The sequence below is a fragment of the Cloeon dipterum genome, chromosome 1, assembly GCF_949628265.1.
Source record: "Cloeon dipterum chromosome 1, ieCloDipt1.1, whole genome shotgun sequence".
NCBI classification, from domain to species: Eukaryota; Metazoa; Arthropoda; class Insecta; order Ephemeroptera; family Baetidae; genus Cloeon; species Cloeon dipterum.
The window spans coordinates 6,520,812-6,538,212 of NC_088786.1; the positions used below are offsets into that span (position 1 = coordinate 6,520,812).

At 35.1% G+C, this 17,401-nt stretch overlaps 4 protein-coding genes across 4 annotated transcripts; all 4 read left to right on the forward strand.

The window, feature by feature from the left end:
- Positions 1-1,272: 1,272 nt before the first annotated feature.
- Positions 1,273-3,825, forward strand: LOC135945822 (chymotrypsin-like elastase family member 2A). The gene is made up of 8 exons (XM_065493722.1): positions 1,273-1,393; positions 1,451-1,562; positions 1,625-1,798; positions 1,918-2,093; positions 2,150-2,257; positions 2,317-2,474; positions 2,608-2,764; positions 2,826-3,825. Exons 3-8 carry the CDS (start codon positions 1,701-1,703, stop codon positions 2,831-2,833), a joined length of 705 nt encoding a protein of 234 aa, XP_065349794.1. The 5' UTR covers positions 1,273-1,393; positions 1,451-1,562; positions 1,625-1,700; the 3' UTR covers positions 2,834-3,825.
- A 2,973-nt stretch (positions 3,826-6,798) lies between these two features.
- LOC135944688 (chymotrypsin-like elastase family member 2A) lies at positions 6,799-8,915 on the forward strand. Its single transcript, XM_065491812.1, has 8 exons — positions 6,799-6,917; positions 6,981-7,086; positions 7,144-7,303; positions 7,425-7,603; positions 7,657-7,764; positions 7,824-7,981; positions 8,110-8,272; positions 8,329-8,915. Exons 1-8 carry the CDS (start codon positions 6,864-6,866, stop codon positions 8,679-8,681), a joined length of 1,281 nt encoding a protein of 426 aa, XP_065347884.1. The 5' UTR covers positions 6,799-6,863; the 3' UTR covers positions 8,682-8,915.
- An 869-nt stretch (positions 8,916-9,784) lies between these two features.
- On the forward strand, positions 9,785-11,875 carry LOC135947727 (collagenase-like). Its single transcript, XM_065496650.1, has 8 exons — positions 9,785-9,927; positions 9,977-10,043; positions 10,111-10,282; positions 10,441-10,619; positions 10,682-10,798; positions 10,860-11,011; positions 11,177-11,336; positions 11,387-11,875. The coding sequence occupies exons 1-8, from the start codon at positions 9,874-9,876 to the stop codon at positions 11,800-11,802; spliced, it is 1,317 nt and encodes a 438-aa protein (XP_065352722.1). The 5' UTR covers positions 9,785-9,873; the 3' UTR covers positions 11,803-11,875.
- A 1,809-nt stretch (positions 11,876-13,684) lies between these two features.
- LOC135948593 (transmembrane protease serine 9-like) lies at positions 13,685-15,767 on the forward strand. The gene is made up of 8 exons (XM_065497948.1): positions 13,685-13,860; positions 13,917-14,028; positions 14,087-14,249; positions 14,365-14,540; positions 14,598-14,705; positions 14,765-14,928; positions 15,059-15,221; positions 15,278-15,767. Exons 1-8 carry the CDS (start codon positions 13,807-13,809, stop codon positions 15,568-15,570), a joined length of 1,233 nt encoding a protein of 410 aa, XP_065354020.1. The 5' UTR covers positions 13,685-13,806; the 3' UTR covers positions 15,571-15,767.
- The last annotated feature ends 1,634 nt before the right edge of the window (positions 15,768-17,401 follow it).

Here is a 17,401-nt window from a genome sequence, read left to right on the forward strand (position 1 = left end):
GGGGATGCGATGGCGTTGAACGGTCAGCGAAAACGAACACCATGGCCTCATCCGGCCTCGCAGGTTCTGTTAATATTGCTTCTCATATCCGAAAGTAAAATGCCAAAAATAGAAACGATACTAAAATCATATTATTTTGAAGCTACTGAAATTTAAACTAAAACTCAATCAGGTTTCTAGGTAATAAGATATTGAACATATAATTCAATACACTATTCCTATTATATGCAGCAAAATTTTGAAATGAACAGCAAAAGCGGTTCAAAAGCCCATTTCCTGTTATCACCGGTGCTGCGAGCTGCGAGGACAGTGCGCACTGTGTCTGCCTATGTGGATCCATTTCAAGGTTAAATCAGAAAATCGTCAGAAACTGACCTCCAAAACGTGGGCTTGATGGCAATCTTTTACTACTGATGCGAAATTTGCAGAGCGAAATTTTATGGCTGCTATCACGTGATGTGAAACTGTGCACTGCGCGATGTCCTTCATGGCGCACATCCTGTTGAAAACTAGTGTGAACTGAACACTGGGAACCACTACTATAAACAGTTTTATGTAAAAAGGCTATGAAGCTTAACATTATTATTTAGTCTTAACCATCTTTTTACTTGTATCACATCTATGCTCTGATTGTTTTCGTTCTTTAGTCTTATCAGCAGTAAATTATGACCGGAGCTGAATGAATATGCTGATTTCTTACACTATCATATTATGTAACAACATCACAACAGTATAGCAACTATTTACTATTCTAGGACATGAATATGACTGAACATAACAGAAATAATCATAAAAAAGTGTATTTGCTGCCTTCAAAATAATATTTGCTTATACACATCATATTCCTGCAACTTTCAAACTCTTAATGAATTAAATTGAGGTTTCTCTATTGGTAAGATTTTGCATAAATTAACTAATTTAAATCATCATCTGGCTCTATTAATATCAGATCTGTATTGAAGTATCTTAAAGAAGATCGAGGATTAATTACAAAACATATGAAGTTAAATAAAATTGGAAATTTCTATCTTCTATGTATGGGCTAATAAGTCCCCGTAATAAACTCTAATAAATTTTAGGAAAACAAATTAAGTGATTATTAACACTAAGCATTGCAAATCGATAATATAGTTATCACTGCTTATACGTAATTATTTTCAGTGACAGCGAAAGCAGCAACCAGAGTGCGTGATACAGATAGATATAGTGTGCGAGTCACTAAATCATTTTCATGGACGCAGAAAAATAGACAGGTGTGCTACTGACGTGGAGGTCGTTTTGGATCGCATATAAAAACCTCGCAGCCAGGTTATCCAGTCACTTCTAGCGTAGATGCAAAATGTTACGGTTCAGAAAGATGCTGGTTCTGCTGTTTATGCTAACATCAACTCAGGTGAATATTTTTTTTTAAATTTTATTTGAACATTTAGAGCAAAAAGCAATTTTGAAGTTGGTATTCGCGGTGGAAACTACTATATCAGATGCTCAATTAAAAACGGATAATACGCAAACTGCTGGAAGCAAGGTCCAAAACGTTCTTAATGCTTTTGACGTCTCTCAGCGTATGAAAGTCAATTTCTTTTAAACTATGAAATATAAAATATTTTAAATATTGCAAGAGCAGCCTATTTTAAAGGACTCACTGATAAGAATCTTTATCGACTCTTTGGTATTCCCACTGCAACACCAGGGCAGTTCCCATGGATGGCTCTCATCGTTGCTGCCTATATGGTGAAGTTTTTAGCGGATCCTTAATATCAGATCAGTGGATTCTCACTTCTGCATACTACTGCTCAATGTAAAAATAATATGTACATCATTCACAACCATATGGTTTTTTGTAAAAAAAATTATTTTACTGATATTCTTTTTATGAGAAAAATGTAATCTTAATTTTAAATTTTTTCCCCTAAAAAGGTATAACTTGAGCTCTATAATCTTGGGAGTTGTCGACCATACCTACATATTGGAAAAAACAATTAAAATTGATTATAATTTCATTTGCTACGTGCACGAGCTTTACGACCCAAATAATATGACAAATGAATACAACATAGCTCTGATCAAGATGCTGCGACCTGTCACTTTTACAGGTATTAAAAATTGGCAGTAACAGTTAACATCAGATGTTCTAATATTTTTTCTTTAGTCAACATAGCGCCCATAAAACTTCCTTCTGTAAATGATGCCACGAAGGATTTTACTAAAGTTCCGATGACAGTTAGTGGATTTATGCCAGTGAGCTCTTGTTATAATTGTATGTATTTCATAGAATTTAGCTTGTTCAAGTCTAATAGTTTTTATTTCTTTTAAAAGATGAAAAAGACCAAAATTCAGCAACTTTCTCTCTGAAGTACGACAAACTGCAGGGGGTTAACTATACTAAGTGCTCTGCAACGCTCAGTGCAGAATATGGGATTACTTTGCCTGGATCCGCAATCTGCACAGGCAACACCAAAGTCGGACCCTGTGGTGTAAGTTGCAGTCTTAATCTTACTTTAATTTGGACGTAACCCAGATTAATTAAATTAAATCGATCAAAATAACTTTTATCATTCATCGTGCTTTCATTGAGATAAATATTTTAATGGTAATTAACTCAAACAGGGTGTTCAAGGCGCTCCTTTATTCTACAAAAACCAAGATGGATCTTGGGTTATTGCGGGCACTATTGCATTTAGTCCCTATTACTATTGCAACAATCCGACAGTTTTTACCCGTGTTAGCTCAAATCTTGATTGGATTTTTTCAAAAACTGGAATGGGTAGGCTCTAATAAATATTATTTTTGATAAATCTTTCAATTTGTACCAAAATCGTTCCCAGGAGCATAAACCAGCACTCCAAAAGCAACTACTGGAAAGCCCTAAACTACCACAATTACTTAACCAACCTCTAGCTCTACTGGAAAAACCACCACCACCTCTTAATCTTCAAATAAGAAGACCACCACCAAGACCACCACAAAAACCTCTGAAACTAAGAAATCTAGCAGCACCACTAAAAAACCTCTGTCTAAAATATGCTTTGATTTCATGCTTTGACATCTGATAATGTTTGATACACGATCTTACTGGCAAAATAACCACTTTGACGAAAAGAGCAAGAATTTATTTTACTATTGCATCTGTTTTGAAATAATTCGAAGGAAATGTCAGAAAATTATTTGATTCAATTGTCTTGAAGGGATTCATGCAAAAATATATTATAAATAGTTTGTGTTTGGATTCAATAAAACTTTAAAATATATAAAAAACTTGTTTTTAAGAGCGGTCCAATAGTTCAATCTGCGGGAAAATCGTCAAATTAGATCATGTAATTAATTTGCTGTAGTTGAATTCCATGAAAAATTATTGTTAGTAGTTTTAAAAATAAACTAGAAATCAATCACATGTCACATTCGATAGGGCCATTCTGGGCATCTCCTGCAATTTTTTCACCTTCTACGGAAGAAAAAAGATCGAAAAAGCATCGGGAGTAAACTGAAAACTGACATCCGAGCAATGCTACACGGACATGTTTTGTTCAATCCGAAACGATGAACTGCTGCATGTATATATACAGTAATTTTGTATTTTGCCATTCGTCTTACTTTTGATTTTGGAATAATGCTTATCTGTGAGCGATCATCGCACATATATTATGAGTGCTGAAAATCGCTGCTGACTGAGCTAATTTAATTGCCATCTCTCGTTGTCTGTATTATATCTTCAAACTTTTTAACTTTCGCCGCGCCCCGCCCGCTCCTGATAATATCATGGCGGCTGACGTTATGTGTATTCAATAAAAGCTATTTTAAGCTAATCTCGGTTTGAAAGAAATGATATAGACAGAAAATTTTATTTTCTTCTCCTCTGTAAGAAAATCCGTCACATAAAACTGGTGTGTGGCATCGTGGACGGCCGTATAGATCCTACGTTATGCTCTACTAATTTTTACAGGAAATAAATTAAGCGATTAAGCGTCGCAAATTAATAATTCATTTCTCACTGCTTACATAGGTAATATATGTATTTTAAGAGACAGCCAGAATCTGCGATACAGATATAATCTAATGAATGAGTCTGTAAATTATTTCCATTTATATATTAATTCGTATATGTATCAGTTTTGAAATAATTCGAAGGAAAAGCTAAAAATGATTTGATTGTATTTTCAAAATAACATATTTTAAAAGTTTTTCAGTTTGAATTGAATAAAATGTTTAAAAAAGTTTAGAGGAGTAAATAATTGTTTCTGCAGGAAAATCATCTAATTAGAACTCTTATTTGATTGGGCAGAGACGCTGTACATCTCCTCTGTCATTCTATTTTCGCCTGCTACGCGGCTTTCCACTTTCAGACCAAACACAGATGTAAAAAAAGATCAAAAAGAGAAACGGAATAAACTGGAAAATGCTCTGGCAACTCCACACGGACATGTTTTGTTCAATTCGAAACGAGTAACTGCTATAATATAAATTAACTCTGTACTTTGCCATTCGTCTCTCTTGTCTCAGCGATCGCACTTGATGATGCGAGACATCCGCTAATTTGATTGCAATCTCTCGTTATCTGCATCTTCAAGCTTTTATAACTTTTGCTGCGTCTCCCCCGTTGCTGACCATGCCAAGGTGGCTGCGTGACGTCAAATCTATTCAATAATTACTTGTCTAAATTTTGAAATGTTTGAACATCCTCAAAGATTGCAGGTGACTAGGAACAAGGTTTTACAGTTTGGGAAAGCTTTTCATGATCCACTATTCAATTATTGCTTAGAATAGAGTGCTCCAACTCTACATTTTTAATTTTATTTGCCAAATATTTGAATTTCAGCTGTTGATGGCGGTGTCTATCCTCGAAATATGCGTTTCATATTTTACTTAATTTATATGAAGTGTCATCATAGCAAAACACCGAATATACTCTAGTTTTTTCCTTCGTCGGTTCTCTTTCCTATTGCAACGCATGGATTCTGTCATGAAATATGAAAGCTCTAACGTAATTTAATTTCGCAATGACGGTAGTGTTAAGAATTATTGCTGCCAAGCGTAACTTCATTTTGAGAGCATCACGTGAGCCATATTTCAAACAACTTTTAACTTTATATTATATTTTTCGTATTTTTAAAAAACCAGAATTTACTTTTCAACACATATGTTGCAAGAAGTATATGGTAGCAGCAATAAATTTCAAACTGACTTAAGTCAACCAATTTTCCCTGAAGGAAAAAATGGATGATATGAGAGAAAATGCAGATAATTCCTTACAACCAAAATCTTCCCTTTCACATATAGAGCCAATAGATAGATATTATGGTGCGAGTAAATTTTATTTTTTTAAATTAGCACCATCGCTAGAATAAATTGGTTAGAAATGTTAAAAAATTTTATTTTCACAATCGGGAATAGTTTACACTTATCGTGGAATGAAACAAAGAGAACAGCTCTTTTATACCTACTCAAAGAAAATTGTGCATCATTGCTTCCAAATAGTCTGAATAAAACGGAACCAGCAAAAATTGACATTAAAGAAACAGCCCCAAGTCTTGATAACCCAAAATGCAATGGAAATATCGAACAACGCAAGAAAAACCTTTGTTCGAAATTTGATTTGATGATGATTCAATTTTTTAATCTTTTAACGCTGGAGAAAACTATAGCAAATAACTAACTAATCATTGGCAGATCAAATGCAACTCATGGCCAATTTCTGTGGTAATAGCCCCTCCTCCTTGACTCCATTTGCATTTGAAGTGGCCCTTTGATTTTGCCAATGTAAATATATAAAAACAAAAAATAACCAAGTCATGCCATTTAAAAAGCAAAACTTTGTGCAGGTAAAGTTGCCACGGAACAGATTACGTGCACCAGGAATGAGGCCACATGCAGTCACATGAGTTTTGCAACGATCTATGTACTTTCGTAAAATCTAGATATAGCTTGAAAATTATAGCTGCTACGTTTTCTCTGGCTTTCGCACGTAGTCATGTCATATTTTGCAACACCACAGCGGTGGCAATAATTCTCAGAGATGACTGTGACTGAACGTTCCAGAAAAAAATCACAAATTAAAAATGTTAATTTGCTGCATCCAAAATAACATTTGTTAAATAATATCACGTCCCTTCAACTTTCAAACGATAGCCGAAAAAAATTGTCACGATGTCGTCTCTATTAAGTCAAACCTCTCGTCACTAAACTAAATCCCACAATCTAGCTCGATTAATTTCAAATCCTTTTGAAATTATTGAGGGAACTGAAAGAAAAAGGATTGAAAAAAAAACGTTTGAAGAATAATAAAATTAGAAATTTCCATCTACATGCGCTAAAATCAGCAATTTTTGTTTTGGATACATGTTAATTACGTCTGGTGAAGGCTTAAATTGCATTTTAACAACTGTACGGTATGAGCGCGTGTGATATTAAATTTATAATAAAAAATTTCGACCTTTTTACCCTTCCATACCTGATTTTTGTTTCTGGGAGTTGTCATTGCAAAATCAGTAGAATCAGCAGCTCAGGAAAGACGGGAATTTTATGATCATCTCTCCTGAAAGAAAATCCGTCACGTAAAACTAGTGTGTGGCATCGCTGACGTAGACCCCACGTTAAGCTCTAATAATTTTTGCGAGAAATAAATTAAGTGATGAGGCATCGCTAACTAATAATTCAGCTCTCTCTGCTTAGGTAATATATTTTCAGAGACAGCACCAGCAACAACCAGATTCCGTCAAATAGATATAATCTAATAAACGTGTCTGTAAATCATTTTCATGGAATGTAGAAAAGTAGCCAGCCAGTTCTGCTGACGCGGAGGATGCTTTGGCTCGCATATAAAACCTCGCAGCCGCAGGTTGTCCAGTCACTTCTAGCGTAGAAGCAAAATGTTACGATTCAGAAAGATGCTGGTTCTGCTGTTTATGCTAACATCAACCAAGGTGAATATATATATTTTTTAGTTAATTATTGGTACATTTTGTGCAAAAATATATTTGGATAAGTTGGTGGTCGCGGTGGAAACTACTAGTTCAGGTGCTGAGTTACAAGCGGACACTAAGAAAATTGCTGCAAACAAATTCCAAAATGTTCTTTTAGACGTCTCTCAGCGTATGAAAGTTAATTTCATTTAAACAAGTAAATTTCATTTAAATATTGCAAGAAAAGGACTTGCTAATATGCAAGTTAATCGAGTCTTTGAAGATCCCACTGCAACACCAGGGCAGTTCCCATGGATGGCTTTCATCATGGCTGAATATGGTCAGGTTTTTAGCGGATCCTTAATATCGGATCAGTGGATTCTCACTTCTGCATACTACTGCTCAGGGTAAGAAAATATATGTATCACTTTCTCATACATAAGATTTTTGTACAATTTTTATAATCAGATAGAAACGTTTTATATGAGAAAATCGTTTATAATTTTTTTATTTGTTTCCCCTGAATAGGTATAACCTGAGCTCTGTAATCTTGGGTGTCGTCGACTATACCTTCATTGAGCAATATCCAACGATAATAGACAATATCAATTACACTTGCTACGTGCACAAGCTTTACGACCCATATAATGTGACAAATGAACACAACATAGCTCTGATCAACTTACTACAACCTGTCTCTTTTACAGGTATCAACTACTATAAACTTGCATTTTAACATTTCCTAATATTCGTACTTTAGTCAACATTATGCCCATAAAACTTCCTTCTGCAAATGATGCCACGAAGGATTTTACCAATGTTTCGATGACAGTTAGTGGATATATTCTAGTGAACTATTGTTATGGTTGTACGTATTTCCTATAATTTTGCTGCTTCTGGTCTAATATTTTAATTTTCTTTGATAAGATGAGAAATACCAATCTTCAGTAACCTACTCTCTGAAGTACGAAGAATTGCAGGGGATTAGCTACACGGAGTGCGCTGCAAACCTCAGTGCAGTATATGAGATTACTTTGCCTGAATCCGCAATCTGTACAGGCAACACCAGCCTTGGATCCTGTGGGGTAAGTGCAGTTTCAACCTTATTTTGATTTTGACGTATTGCAGTTTAATTAAATTAAATCGATCAAAATAACTTTTATCCTTGGTGCTGTCATGGAATAAATATTTTAAAATTAACTAACTCATCCAGGGTGCTCAAGGCGCTCCTTTATTCTACAAGAACCAAGATGGATCTTGGGTTATAGCGGGCATTTCCACTAGTTCCTATTACTATTGCTATTATGAAGGCACTCCGACAGTATTTACCCGTGTTAGCTCTAATCTTGATTGGATATCTGCGATAACTGGAATGGGTATAAATTATTTTTCGCAAATCTTACAATTAGATTAATTCCAAAACCGCTCCCAGGAGGATCAACTAGCACACCAAAAGCAACCACTGGAATGCCCTCAACTACCACAAGTACTACTAAACCAACCACAACCACTAAACCTTCAACCACGACGACCACTAAACCTTCAACCACGACGACAACTAAACCTTCAACCACGACGACCGCTAAACCTTCAACTACGACGACATTTAAACCGTCAAGTACTACGACCACCACAAAGACGACTACTAAGACCACAACTAAGACCACCACTATGACGACCACCAAGACCACAACCAAGACTAGCACTAAGACCACCACTAAAACCACCCCAAAAACCTCAACCACTACCAAATCTAGCAGCACCACTAAAAAAGCTTCTGGCTAAATTTTACTTTGATATTTCGTGCTTTTTGACATCTGATTGGTTGTTTGCAATACGTTTTAAATATTGGCAAAATGTCCACTTTGGCAAAAAAGATTTACTTTATTACATATTTATTAGTAGCATCAGTTTTGAAACAATTCGAATGACATAAATGACTGCATACGTCTTTTCAAAATAATGTTTTAAATAGCTTTTGTTTGGATTGAATAAAAATTTGGAAAAAAAACTTAAGAAGTGCAAGTTCATTCTGCAAGAAAATCATTAAAATAGATCCGCACTTCTCTCGTGCCATAGATTTTCCGTAGTTGCATTGTATGAAAAATTATTGAGAATCATCAGATCTTATGCACTCCGAATCAAAGGTTTGATTTTATTTTAATGTTGCTACACGCGTACACGTGAGAAAACTATCTTACGGACAGTGCAGCGATATTGTAAAATGATGGCAGCGGCCATAATTTCAATCTTCCTCGAGGCTATGTGCTATCAGATATGTATTTAATATCGAGCTCATCTATAGCTGAAATCATTTAAAGTGAGTCACTTCAGAAGTTGGGTTTATGCAGCAACTCAAATTTAAATTGATGGCAGTGCATCAGTCAATTTACTGACAGCTGATAAAAAGATTCAAAGTGAGACTCAAATATGTTTGAAATGTGTACGACTTATGTTTTGTTACAGTAGATTGAAAAGCTTAAGATTTATATCTAATGTTGCCATTTCAATCGTGTTTCGCACCGATGTCGATCTTAAAAGCCGCAGAAATAAGATGTAATTTAAAAGTGAATTGAAAACGCTAAGAACATTCTTTCTTTATTTAATAAGTAAGACCATTCCTGCTTCTCTATGTTTTAGAATTGATTGAATTTTTGCAGTTGTCCGTAATTCGAACCTTTGTGCATTTAAATTTATTTATGATTAATCTCAAATAACATTCATAATATATGACACAATCAACAACATGCTTAAAAATGAGAAAATCTACTTAAAATTTAATTTCTACTTAATCTACTTAATTTTTTCGAATTTAATCTAAATGAAAGAAGCTGAAAAATTGGATGTATGTTTGCTGGAGTTTGTCCCACAGGAAGAGAAAACTAATAGCGCTGCTGACGTGCAGAGCGGATGTGGACTGGTATATAAAAACATTTGGTTTGGCCAACACCGTCATTTCCAGCGTATCGCACCATATATGCCAACGTTTGGGAAGATGAGGATTTTACTATTAATGCTGGTTTCAACCAAGGTGACACCTAGAAACACTATTTTGATTTTACCTAAATGCAATTTCGAAGTTGGTGTTCATGGTAGAATTTAATTCAAGAGTAGTTGAGTGGCAAAAGTTGGCCGAAGGAACACAAGGTTCTTAACGAATATTTAATAGAATGCCTTTTCACAAATTTTTATTTAATTAATTATGTTTGAACAGCAACCAACGTTGACATGGGTTTAAATTTGCCTGATAAGCGTGTTTTTGGCGGACCTTATGCAAACCTAGGGCAGTTTCCGTGGCACGCTCTCATCATAATTGACGGCAGCATGTTTTGCAGTGGATCTTTGATATCATCTGAGTGGATTTTAACATCTGGACATTGCACAGAGTATATTTTAAATCCACAAAACGTGTTATTTACACGAAGAAACGTTCTTAAATAATCTAGCCAGTTTTTGTTTATGCTATAAGTGAATACAGATTGCTTCTAAATTTTGTATAGTAATAATATTTAGCTTTACTTTAATGATATTGCTTCCTTTGTAGGTTTTACACGTACTATATCAGCATTGGCACTGTTCATTTCACCGTAGGCTCAGAATATCCAAATTACATGAACGAAGAGTACTTTGGCATTGTTCACGAGTTGTATGTTCCATTCGATCCGGCCCAACAGTCTCACAATATCGGTCTCTTCAAATTGCCCACACCTATCACGTTCACTGGTATCTATATGTTTTAAAATATATAAGTTAAAAAACAGCTATTCTACAAAATTTACCTCTAGATACAATTAAGCCCATCAAACTGCCATCCGTCTATGACTCCAATAGGGATTTTTCTGGTTCTTTGATGACAGTTTGCGGGTTTGGGTCATCATCAGCAGAGTATTCTAATATGCCATGTATGTAAATCCCAAATTAGTATTTTTTGATCGCCGCTGGTAATTTTATTTCTCACTTCAGATGATAACAATCAATACTCCAGCAACTTCTCTCTGAAATACGTGCAATTGCCGGTGATCAACTACACCGAGTGTGCCTTGATCTATAGCACTAATTTTGCGTTGCCCAACTCCGCCATTTGCACTTACATTAAAGGCGTCGCACCGTGTGACGTAAGTTTTAAAGTTAAAGTCTAAAATTCATTTTTTTTTAAAGATATTTAATATATTAAAAATGTATAATATTTTATATTATGCTGAATTTTATAAAGCCATAAAATATTCCTAAAAATTCATAAAAAAAATAAATTCCATTCAACCTCATTTGTTAATTTTTAGGGCGACGAAGGTGCCCCTTTAATCTATAAGGACCAGAATGACGACTGGGTTTTGGTGGGTGTTGTTTCTTACATCCCTTCGGATGATTGTTTGGCCGGTCCGACAGTCTACACCCGTGTTAGCTCTTACCTTGACTGGATTTCAGCAACAACTGGACTTGGTGAGACCTTTTTCGAAAAAAATCATCTCTCTTTAAAAATGATGTTAAAGATTTCTTGGGAACAACAACTACCACGCCGACAACCGCCACTCGTACCATATCCAACGCTAAAACAAGCACAATTAAACCGACCATCACTACAACAACTAAATTAAGCTTAACCAGTACCAAATTAATCTCAACCACACCAAGACCAACTACAACCACCACCAAAAAATTTACAACAATAACAATCAAATTGACATCAACTTCAACTAAAAAAACCACAACTGTAGCAAAATCAACAACAACTAAGCCAACCACGACAGCAAGACCTACAACTACAAAGACAACAACTAAACCGAACACCACCAGAACCTCAACAAAACCTACAACTACCAGAACCACGACAAAGCCAGCCACTTCCAAGACCACAACAACAAAGAAAATTGTCACCACTACTACTAGAAAGATTAAATCTGGTTGACAATTTATATGATAATATCTGTTAACGTTTTTCTTTTATAATAAATAATGATTTATAATGAAATTATATTCATTAAATACCATCAATTCTATCGTGTCTTTTCTTACTTGCGAACAAAATGCTTGGGTCTGCGTTTCTCTAATTCTTACAAGCAGCAAAAGCAAATTTTTAAAAATCCTCAAAAATATCAAATCTAGAATCATTACTGACCATAGTGATAACTATATATTGTGACTAAACAGAAAACTAGTGCACAGCAAATTTGTTATGATGACATAAAAATTTTGCTGTCAAGTTGATGCAGAAACTGGAGCATGGCGTTATAAATTTGAACGATAGTTGCAGCTATAAATTTCAGTTGATAAAGATCTATTCATCATCATCATGGTGCACCAGTTGGCCACATCTAATGATACAAACTGCGTACGTGATAGAAGTTAAGCAACAAACAGCATGACGTGCAAAATTATTCAACTGTTGTAGAAATAAAAAGAATGTGAGTGTTATTTTTAAATATTTTGATCTACTAGTTTCAAGATGTTGTATTGGATGTTAATGTTAGAATTTTGACGGATATCGCACTACGAGAACTAGTTATGGAATTTTGCTTTGGCCGATTTAGAAAGAAAACGATTTTATTATTTTAAACTCCCATTCTTGCTAGATTTACTGTCATTAACACAAGCTTCTGCCTCAAGGTGGATAAAGGTTCGATAATGATTGTTGTATTTGAGAATAAAAAAATGAGAAAAACAAAAATAATAAATAATAACAAAGTAGCAATCCTATAGTTTGCAATTAATGTATGTTAAAAATACACGCAGGACAATGTGATTTAAAAATTTATATTCGGAAACAATAAAGCAAACTTATATTCTTTTTAGCGTTGGCCGCTGCTTGTGTAAATGCTCTAGGAGCCTAATTTTCGTCCGCGTTGAGTATACTGCATCTCATTTCTGAAAGTAAAATGTAAAAAATATAAACAATGAAAATCATATATTTTAGAAGATACTGAAATTTAAAACATCATTGTTTTAAAGTAATCATAAATTGAAAAATATCTTGAAGGTACGAGAAAATATTTTAAGTTTATGAACTATTCCTAGCTAGTATGCAGATAAATTTTGAAACAATCATCAAAAGCTGTTCAAAAGCTCATTTCCTGTTATCACCGGTGCTGCGAGCTACGTGGAAAAATCACTCTGCTTCTGCCTAGAATCATTGCAAAATATTATATGCTCTAGATTTTTACTTCGTCATCTCTTTCGTATTGCAACACATGGACTCTGCCCTAAAATATGAAAGCTCCAACGTAGGCATAATTTCGCAGTGATGGAAGTTGCATGAATGAATTCGGCCAAGCGATGTTTTGTTTTGCGAGAATCACGTGAATAAATTAAGAAACAAATTTCCAATTTTGTGTCCTAGATTTTATGGGTTGAACGATTACATATTTTGCAACAATGAATGAAATTTTTAGCATGTTGCGACATGTATGACAGCTGCCATAATTTTTCAACTGATATAAATCAAACTGATGATTTCTGACGTCGAACACAGATGAAGAAGAATATGCAGATTAATTCTTACACTATATCGTAAGTTGCAGCACCACAGCAGATTATTACTAATGACAATCATACTCAGGGGATGACTTTGACTGAACGTTCCAGAAAAAATTGAATAATATGTTGATTGCTGCATTCAAAATAATATTTGAGCTATGAACAACATATTCCTTCTACTTTCTAACTTTTGACGGAATACATTTTCATGAGGTTTCTCTATTGGTTCTCACTGCCTAGATAATTTATCTTCAGTGACCGCGACAGAAGCAACCAGAATGCGAGATACAGATACAATCTAGTGAATGACGAGTCAGTAAATAATTGTCATGGGACGCAGAAAAATATACAGGTGTGCTGCTGACACGGAGGATACTCTGATTCGCATATAAAACCTCGCTGCCGCTGGTTGTCCACTCACTTTTAGCGTACAAGTAAAATGTTACGGTTCAGAAAGATGCTGGTTCTGCTGTTCATGCTGACATCAACTCAGGTGAATATTTATTTTTAATTTATGATGTAAATTTAAAGCAAAAATCAATTTTGAAGTTGGTAGTCACGGTGGAAACCACTAGTTCAGATGCTAAATTACAAGTGGATAATAAGCAAATGGCCGGATACAAATTCCGGAACGTTCTCAATACTTTTGACGTCGCTGAGCGTATAATAGAAAATTTCTTTTACACAAAAAAATTGATAATGTATTTTCCATTTTAAAGGACTTACTGATATGAACCAACGTAATCGAGTCGTTGGTAATTCCACTGCAACACCAGGGCAGTTCCCATGGATGGCTTTCATCATTGCTGACCCTGCTCAATTTTTAAGCGGAGCCTTAATATCGGACCAGTGGATTCTCACTTCTGCATACCTCTGCTCAATGTAAAAATATTTATAATATCTTTCACAAACAAAAGATTTCTGTAAAAAATTTTAATCAGACAAATACGTTTTTTATCACAGAATAATTGATAATTATAATGTTTCCCCTGTATAGGTTTAAACTGAGCTTTATAATTTTGGGTGTCGCCGACTTTACCTACTATTTAGAAAATTATCTAACGATAAATTACAATTATACTTGCTACGTGCACGAGCTTTACGATGAAATGGATTTGGCAACTGATCATAACATAGCTCTGATCAAGATGCTGCAACCTGTAACCTTTACAGGTATAAACTACTATAAACTTTCATTTAACATCAAATTTTCTAACATTCGTACTTTAGTCAACATTATGCCCATACAACTTCCTTCTGTAAATGATGCCACGAAGGATTTTACTAAAGTTTCGATGACAGTTAGTGGATTTAGGCAAGATAGCGCTTGTTATGAAAGTATGTATATTCTAGAAATTTGTTGCTTCAATTTTAATATTTTTATTTAATTTGATAAGTTGAGAAAAAACGCGATTCATCAATCTTCTCACTGGTGTACGAAGAATTGCAAGGGATTAACTACATGGAGTGCTCTGCAAACTTCAGTGCAAATTCTGCGACGTCTTATTTGCCTGAATCCGCAATCTGTACAGACTCCAACAGCGTTGGAATCTGTGGTTTTGTAAGTTGTCTCAATCTTATTTTTATTTTGACGTAACAGTTTAATTAAATGAAAACGGTCTAAATTACTTTAATCTTTAATGCTTTCATGGATATATATATATATACTGTATATTAATTAAATCTTCTAGGGTGTTGAAGGCGCTCCTTTATTCTACAAGAATTTAAATGGATATTGGGTTATTGAGGGCATTATCGCATCTTATCCCTTCAACCTTTGCTATGACAGGCATCCATCAGTCTTTACCCGTGTTAGCTCTAATCTTGATTGGATATCTGCGATAACTGGAATGGGTATAAATTATTTTTCGCAAATCTTACAATTAGATTAATGCCGAAACCGCTCCCAGGAGGATCAACTAGCACACCAAAAGCAACCACTGGAAAGCCTTTAACTACCACAATTACTACTAAACCAACCTCTAGCTTTACTGCAAAAACCACCACGACAACTAAACCTACAAGCACGACAACCTTTAAACCATCAAGTCTGAAGACCACCACAAAGACAACCACCAAGACGACAACTAAGACCACAACCAAAACCACCACGAAGACCACCACTAAGACCACCACAAAAACCAACCCGAAAACCTCAACAATTAAGAAATCTAGCAGTACCACCAAAAAAGCTTCTGGCTAAAATTAACTTTGATTTTATGATTTGACATCTGATAATTTTTGAAATACGATCTATCTTGGTAAAATGTCCACTTTGGCGAAAACAAAGAGGATTTACTTTATTATATATGCATTAAAATAAGTATCAGTGTACAAATAATTCGAAGGAATAGTCCAAAATTGATTTAATATTGTTTTCATGAACTAAAATTTGAAAATAAAAATATAAAAGAGTATGGTGCATATTAATATTTTCTGCAGGGAAGTCATTAAATTAGAACCTCGCTTCTTTCGTGCAATAGATTTGCTATTGTAGAACATTTTAAAATTATTGAAAATCGTCAGATTTTATGCACCCTGAATCAAAGGTTTTATTTTTTTACTGTAGTGGCAGCAGTCAGGATATACCACGCTGCAAAATAATTCGAGGAGAAATCTAATGGGGCTGCTCACGAGCATATCGGATATGGACTCGTATATATAAAACTCTCATGCTGGCCAACTCCATCATTTCCAGCAATGCGGCATATTATGCCAACGTTTGAAAAGATGAGGATTTCACCTCCAATACTGGTTTCAGCCAAGTTGAGAAAATAACAAAATTGAATTTTTTAACTTTTGCTCCACACTTCACGTGAGCGTAATGGGTCCCAGGTCCCAATAACACCGCCAAATGGATAACATGGTGCCTGAGTGGCCGTAGAGGAGCTTGGTCCCAATCGTGGCCATCTTTTCGCCAACCCGCACCGAGGTTTTTACGTTTACTATAACAACATTTCCACTGTCAATTTAACCAATTTATTTGAACGAAAAGTACCTTGTCATTGTGCACGAGTTGTATAATGTTCCATTCAATCCAACCCAGAATCTAACAATATCGGTCTCTTCAAATTTCCCGCGCCTATCACGTTCACTGGTATAAATGCTTTAAAATTGAGCTGAAAGACAGCACCATTCTAAAATTTACCTCTAGATACAGTCAAGCCCATCAAACTCTCCTCCGTCTATGACTCCAATAAGGATTTTACTGGTTCTTTGATGACAGTTTGCGCATTCTGATGTACTATGTATGAAAAACCCAAATTAGCATTATTTGCTCGCCTTTAATAGTTTTTTATTTCTCACTTCAGATGATAATGATAATCAATACTCTAGCAACTTCTTTTTAATTACTCAGAATTGCTGGTGATCAACTATTAACATCGAGTGCACCTTGAATTAAAGAACCACTTATATGTTGTTCAATTCCACTATTTCCACCTATATTAAAGAGAACGCACCGTTTGACGTAAGAAGAAAAGTTAAAATCTAAATAAATTAAAATTCAATTTTTTCCAAAATGTTATTTTTTACTTTTATGCTTGATTTTATTAGTCCTTAAATTGTTCCAATACGTTATAAAAACACATAAATAAGAAATGCTGTGTATGAATTCCACTCGGCCTCATTCACGCCGCTAACCACACCGTTTCATGTATAAAATTTGCCTCTCTTTATGTATCCTTATATGCGAGCACTGTCAAACTTAAATAATTTTGGCGCATTATTCGCCCCCACACTGTATTTTTCCAATCACTGACTGGCACGTGAAACCCCCAAGTAGCGTCCCCCCCTCCCCGAGCTTCGAGGGTTCGAGGCGGTTTTCGCCGGCTCGGACCGCAGACAACGGTTTCATGACATCTGCCGAGCAACATCAATGCCGAGCCATCAAAAGCTCATTTCCTGTTATCACCGGTGCTGCGAGCTACGTGGAAAAATCACTCTGCTTCTGCCTAGAATCATTGCAAAATGTTATATGCTCTAGATTTTTACTTCGTCATCTCTTTCCTATTGCAACATATGGACTCTGCCCT